The 7,123-nt window shown below is 37.5% G+C and overlaps 1 protein-coding gene across 6 annotated transcripts in view; it reads right to left on the bottom strand.

The window, feature by feature from the left end:
• Nucleotides 1-7,123, bottom strand: part of NCOA6 (nuclear receptor coactivator 6) — an 89,506-nt gene that overhangs the window by 44,519 nt on the left and 37,864 nt on the right. For all 6 annotated transcript variants that reach the window (XM_014550653.1, XM_005879784.2, XM_005879780.2 and 3 more), the window contains exon 5: nucleotides 3,952-4,074. In XM_014550653.1, the coding sequence (XP_014406139.1) occupies nucleotides 3,952-4,074 (123 nt within the window). The remainder of the gene's footprint in view (nucleotides 1-3,951; nucleotides 4,075-7,123) is intronic.

Below are 7,123 nucleotides of genomic sequence, written 5' to 3'. Positions count from 1 at the left end.
ACACACACACACACACACACACACACACACACACACACGGGATGCCTGCTCCGAGCCTCTGCTGCCAGACTGTGGCCGTCAGTAGGACATCCACTGAGGGCTCCTGGACTGTGAGAGGGGCAGGCTGGGCTGAGGGAACCCCACCCCCCAGTGCATGAATTTCGTGCACCAGGCCTCTAGTGATCCTATATAATAAAAGGCTAATATGCAAATAGTCCCCTCAGGAGTTCCACCGACTGCAAGTTCGACCACTCGCTATGACGAGTACTGACCACCAGGGGGCGGTGCAGAACAAAGGAAGGCCCCAGCTGGCAGCCGGAAGACCCTGATTGGCCCTGATTGCCAGCCAGGCCTAGGGACCCTACCCGTACACAAACTTCATGCACTGGGCCTCAAGTCTCATTTATAACAGGCTTTAACTATGAGAATCTGCAATGGCTTGGGTTGAGAATGTGCCTCTCCAGAGCTTCAACAATTACTACTGGGTTGAGGCCAGTCTAAAACTACTTACTGACTTAGCTTGGCTGTTCCTGGGTCATTTCAATACAAGGTGGGGCAAAAGTAGGTTTACAGTTGTTCGTAAGGAAAATACAATAAATAATAATACAAGAATAAACTCTATGTTTCAAATACAACTGTAAACTTAGTTTTGCACTACCCTGTATATTAAATGTCCAACATGCATGAGGGTAGAGAAAACAATTCCACAACCACTATTTCCCTAGCCCCCAACTAGGAGCCTAGGTCAAGAGAGATAAGTTTTGCATTTGTCTTCCTGTGCCAAAGGGTAAAAATTTTTGAATCAATATTTCACTGAAAATTCTCGCTTCATGAGGGATTCTGAATTCTAACTTCTTTCATTATGTAGATCTGAGTAAGGCTTCATGTTTTATCCCTTGGCCCCTGCAGAGTCTTCTCATTTCTTTATTGCTACTTAAATTTTCTTCTTTGACTTCTTTTTTGCCCTGGGGATTTTCCTTACTTTCTTTTATAAGCTCAATTCTGCATTAAATGTTCTATTTTTATCTAGCATTTTTAGATGTTTTATAGTTGAGGAGGGCAGTTAGGTAAATGTTGAAACTGAATTTGTTTCTTAGGAACCCCATTCCATTTTTCAAAGATGATAATTAGACAGTAAGACAGTTTTTAGGAGATAAGAAGCAGGTTTTCTTAGTCTATAATCAGCCTCCTACACTCAGAAATGTTTAAGCACATGCTGACTACATGCTCAGTAGAGATACTATAAAATACATTCCAATACTAGGGAGAATTTGGACTAAATCCATGGTTCACAACTTTGGGGGGGAAAAACATTTTGTCCCCCAGGAGACATTTAGCAATGTCTGGAGACAGTTTTCATTGGCACTACTGGGAAGGTGCCGTGTTGTACTAGCACAATGGTTCTCAACCTTCCTAATGCCACGACCCTTTAATACAGTTCCTCATGTTGTGGTGACCCCCAACCATAAAATTATTTTCATTGCTACTTCATAACTGTAATTTTGCTACTGTTATGAATCGGAATGTAAATATCTGATATGCAGGATGTATTTTCATTGTTACAAATTGAACATAATTAAAGCACAGTGATTAATCACAAAAACAATATGTAATTATATACGTGTTTTCTGACGGTCTTAGGCGACCCCTGTGAAAGGGTCGTTCAACCCCCAAAGGGGTCGTGACCCACAGGTTGAGAACCGCTGTACTAGCATCTGATGGTTGAGGCCAGAGATGCTGCTATACATCCCACAATGCACACGACAGCTCCCCACAGCAAAGGATTATCAGCCTAAAGCATTAATAGTGACAAGGATGAGAAACCATGACGAAATGACTACTATGGAATCCTCACTAATCTTGAGCTTCTCTAAAGCTATGGGAAAAAACCAAACAAGCTATCGATATGGTTTTAATTACAAAAGAATTTTGCTTATCAGTTAACTTCCTGTTGCCAATAGAGAAAGTAGTGCTAAGAAAAATTTGCAATCTCATACACTGTAAATACACAATTCTAAAGTCATTTATTATTGTTTTATAGAGTCTAAGGTCACTTTCCCTAGAAAAATTCCTCTGCTTAGTTTAAACTAATATTAAAGTTGTTTGCATCCATTGTACCCCTGGACAACAGAGAAAAACATGCCTGAAATATGCTTGGCAGTAAAGAAAGATTAGGGGTTAAAATGTTATTGTGACTACAGATCATTACTAATTCATTATTTCTGAAACTTCATATTATATCACAATCAATGGCCTTCACTAAATCTAAACTAATTTCAACCTAAAGCTTCTAAGTTTCTTATGTTGACAATAAACTACATATGTTACTATAATTAAGACTCACTTCTCAGAGATGCTTAATAAATATGCCTGCTATTTGCCAGATACTAGCCAGATATTAGGAGAGCTATTTGCTAGATACTAGGAGAGCTTGCAATTTGGGTGATGACATCGGTTTAAAGGGTCCTAACATTTTAAGGCTGGAAGTGATCTATATAGCATTGCTTATAGGACATAAATAAATATGTTTACAGGAAAGTACAGCCAGTAAATATTAAGTCATTTGGCCAGAAATCAAGACTAGAACCCAGGTTGAATCTCATCCTATTTCTATTCATTCTTTTACTAACTACATGCAACTTGGTTAGGTTCTTCCCACTCTTCTTCTGACCCTGATTCTTCACTAGTGGCAACAGTGCCACCTATAATCTCTCATTAAGCTGCCTTAAAACCAAATGCTCAGATTTCTATGGAGAATTACATCTACTGACTTCCAACTATAGGTAACAGGCTGGGTATTTTCCATCTACTATATGGTACCCCACAACAGTCCAACAGTACAGATCCTGACATATAATAGGCACGCAGAAATGTTTGCCACATGGCTCATCTTCCTTCAAGCATGAGCTCAATAGATTACAGGCATTATTATCTCATTTTATAGGTGAAGAAACTGTTGCTTGGAGAGATGCAATAACTAGCTTAAGGTAACCACTAAATGGCAGTGTCAGGATAAAAACCTACTTCCAATTCTATAAGGCCAAGTTTTCAGCTACTGTTCAAAACAATGGCTTTATAAATTGAGCTTCTCCATTCTCCTGCATTTCTTCAAGAGCTGCTGTGCTAGGTGGGGAGGTGAATGATTTGGTATAGTTTCAGGTGCTTACTCTGCTTTAACAACAGAAGCTGTGCCTTTCTCGTTTATTTGAATAAAGGGTCCTGCAGCAGAAAAAGTATGAAAGCCATGAATGTAGTGAAAAGAACACTAAACTGGGAGTTAGATCTGAGATATTAAGCCTACTGCTACTTGACCCTGGGCAAACTGCTTCCTTTCATGAGCTCCACAGCTTCCTCAGCTTACATGAGAGAGCCAACTCAATTGTAATATTCTGTGATTCACAGAATGTTGAATTCAATCTCCAAAGAAGAAATTTCAGGTTTCTTGAAAAGGTAGCAAATAATTTATAACTCTCTCAAGCTCTAAATATATAAAAACACATATTCTCCTACATACTTTTACAGATTCCACATAAGCATGCAAGTACTCTTAGCTCACAGATTCTCAGCCTTAGAAAGTTAGAGAGTTAGAAAACTACATTCTCCATTATGCTATAAACATCCTGAGGGTAGGATATATTTTATTCATTTCTATTTTCAACAGTTAGCATAGGTGCTATCATTCAAGAACTTAATCAATGTTTGCTGCATTGCTCAGTGCTCATCTTCGTTTAAGCTTGAGCCCCAAAGATTGTAAAACCTATGTGTTTCACGCTCTGTGAATCTAGATGGCCTCCTAAGAGTGATTTCATGTCTTTATTTCCTGAACTAATAAACAGAGATGTGTCAGGAAACCCTGCCTATCTTGTAGGACCCAAATGATCATACATTAGCAAATAAAGCAAAAAAAAGGGCAACTAGTAAAATGTCATACAATTGAGTGAGAGATCTTACCTGGACCACTTGCCATAGGAAATCCTGGCTCCATCCTAACTGAATTTCCAGCTCCCATGGGTCCATTCATTCTCACATCTTGGCTTCGGTTCTGAGCCAAAGCCAGGTTGATAGCACCTTCCCCTGAAAATGACAGTCATGTTATAAAAAGGAAATCATCAGAATAAATGCAAATTTTATTTTTAAAAAAAGGTATACAAGAGTTGTAATTTTCTGTAAGTTTAATACTAGATGGGTCTTTCTTCAACCTCATCTGAACAGGTTTACTTACATGAAGCATGAGAACATAACCAATTCTCACAATATAGAGATGGGCAATGATTAATGATACATAGCATCAGCAAAGAGCTTGGAACTCTGGATATTTATTTTCAACCAGCGAGAGAGAGAGAGAGAGAGAGAGAGAGAGAGAGAGAGAGAATATGTGTGTGTGTGTGTGTGTGTGTGTAGGGAAAAAACAGAATGGGGACACTGTAATATTTGTGAGCAAAATACCATTTTCCCTTTCAATAACTGCAATATAAATAGATATCCACCAGAGAAATTGATGCAATGAAGAGTAAATAGGTTGCTAAGTGCCCATAGACAGACAAATGGATAAAGATGTGATACACATATATAATGGCATATATAACTTAGCCATAAAAATGAATGAAATTGTGCCATATGCGACAACATGGATGGACCTAGAGGTTATTATGTTAAGTGAATGATTTTACTTATATGTGGAATCTAAAAAACAAAAAAAAGAACAAACAAAACAGAAATAAACTCATCAATACAGAGAATAGATGGTTGCCAGATGGAGGGAGATAGGGGGGATGGGTAAAAAAGTTTGTGAAGGCTAAGATTAAGAAGCACAAATTGCCAGTTATAAAAATAGTCATGTAAAATACAGCAGAGAAACATAGTCGATAATACTGTAATAACTATATATGGTATCAGATGGGTATTAGACTTATTGGGGCGATCACTTTGTAAGTTACATAAATGTTTAATCACTATGTTGCACACAAGAAATTAATATAATATTGTATGTCAACTTTAATTGAAAAAAAAAAAGAGTAGATAGGTTGTTACTAATCTATCTCTGAGACATCTGTCTCATGATTAGAACAACATTTGTATAGGATTGTTAATGCCTACAAAATTTTTTCTAATTTGAACCTCATAATAACCTGGTAGGTAATGTCACTAGAAGTGTTCTAATTGAGTGTACCCTAAAGTTAGAGGCAATTTAAATATTACTTGGTTTAATGATAAAAAGGTCTTTGAGCCCTGGCTGGTGTGGCTCAATTGGGTGAGCGCTATCCCATGCACCAAAAGGTTGCCGGTTCGATTCTTGGTTAGGGCACATGCCTGCGTTGAGGGCTCAATCCCCAGTAGGGTCTGTGCAGGAGGCAGCAGATGGATGTTTCTCTTCCTTTCCTTTCCTCTCTAAAATCAATCAATCAATTAATTAATAAGTATTTGAAGTAAGTTTTGGGGTGCTTCACGCCTTTAAAATTTTGACTGCTGTTATGCTGGAGAACAGCACCACCTTATGGACAAATAAAAGTATAGCTGGCCTGTGGCTGAGGAGTTGAAAGTTTTCATTCACTCAAGTCAGAATCAGATGATAAAAAAGGAAGCTAATGTCCTCAACAAAAATTCTAGCAAATAAGATTCAGCATTACTATAGAAAGATCATACACCATGACCAACTGGGATTTATTCCGGGGATGCAAGGATGGTACAATATCCGCAAATCAATAAATGTGATACTCCTTAACTAATAAAAAAATAAAAAAATAAATGTGATACATCACATAAAACAAATTGAAAGATAAAAATCACATAACCTTATCAATCAATGCAGAAAAAGCATTTGACAAAATCCAACACCCTTTCTTGATAAAAACTTCAGCAAAGTGGAAATAGAGGGATCATACCTCAACATAATAAAAGCCTTATATGACAAACCTACAGCCAACATCATAAGCAATGAGCAAAAACTAAACTCATTTCCCCTAAGAACAGGAACAAGACAGGGATGCCCACTTCCACCACTCCTATTCGACATAGTACTGGAAGTGCTAGCCACAGCAATCAGACAAGAAGAAGAAATAAAAGGCATCCAAATTGGAAAAGAAGTAAAACTGTCCTTATTTGCAGATGACATACTATACATAGAAAACCCCAAAGACTCCATCAAAAAACTACTAGACCTAATAAATGAATTCGGCAATGTAGCAGGATACAAAACTAACACCCAGAAATCTATGGCCTTTTTATACACCAATAATGAACTCACAGAAAGAGAAATGAAAAAAACAATCCCATTTACCATTGCACCAAAAAAATTAAAATACCTAGGAATAAACTTAACTAAGGACGTAAAAGACCTGTACTCAGAAAACTATAGGACATTGAAAAAAGAGATAGAGGAAGACATAAACAAATGGAAGAATATACCATGTTCATGGATTGGTAGAATCAACATCATTAAAATGTCCATACTGCCCAAAGCAATCTACAGATTCAATGCAATCCCTATTAAAATATCAACGGCATATTTCAAAGATCTAGAACAAACTCCAAAAATTCACCTGGAATAAAAAAAGACCCCAAATAGCCACAGCAATCCTGAGAAAGAAGAACAAAGTTGGAGGGATCACAATACCAGATATCAAACTATATTACCAAGCCATGGTTCTCAAAACTGCCTGGTACTGGCACAAGAATGGACATATAGACCAATGGAACAAAACAGAGAACCCAGAAATCTACCCAAGCCATATGCTCAATTAATATTTGACAAAGGAGGCAAGAGCATACAATGGAGTCAAGACAGTCTCTTCAATAAATGGTGCTAGGAAATTTGATCAGATACATGCAAAAAAAATGAAACTAGATCACCAACTTACACCATACACAAAAACAAACTCAAAATGCCTAGAGGACTTAAATGTAACATGAGAAACCATAAAAATCCTACAAGACTCCATAGGCAGTGAAATAGCAGACATATGTCATAGCAATATCTTTACAGACACAGCTCCTAGGGCAATGGAGACTAAGGAGAAAATAAACAAATGGGACTACATCAAAATAAAAAGCTTTTGCACAGCAAAAGAAACCATCAACAAAACAACAAGAAAGCCCACTGCATGGGAGAACATATTTGCCAATG

This window comes from Myotis brandtii, unplaced genomic scaffold (assembly GCF_000412655.1).
Source record: "Myotis brandtii unplaced genomic scaffold, ASM41265v1 scaffold61, whole genome shotgun sequence".
Classification (NCBI taxonomy): Eukaryota; Metazoa; Chordata; class Mammalia; order Chiroptera; family Vespertilionidae; genus Myotis; species Myotis brandtii.
This window is presented reverse-complemented; position numbering and strand designations above follow the sequence as displayed.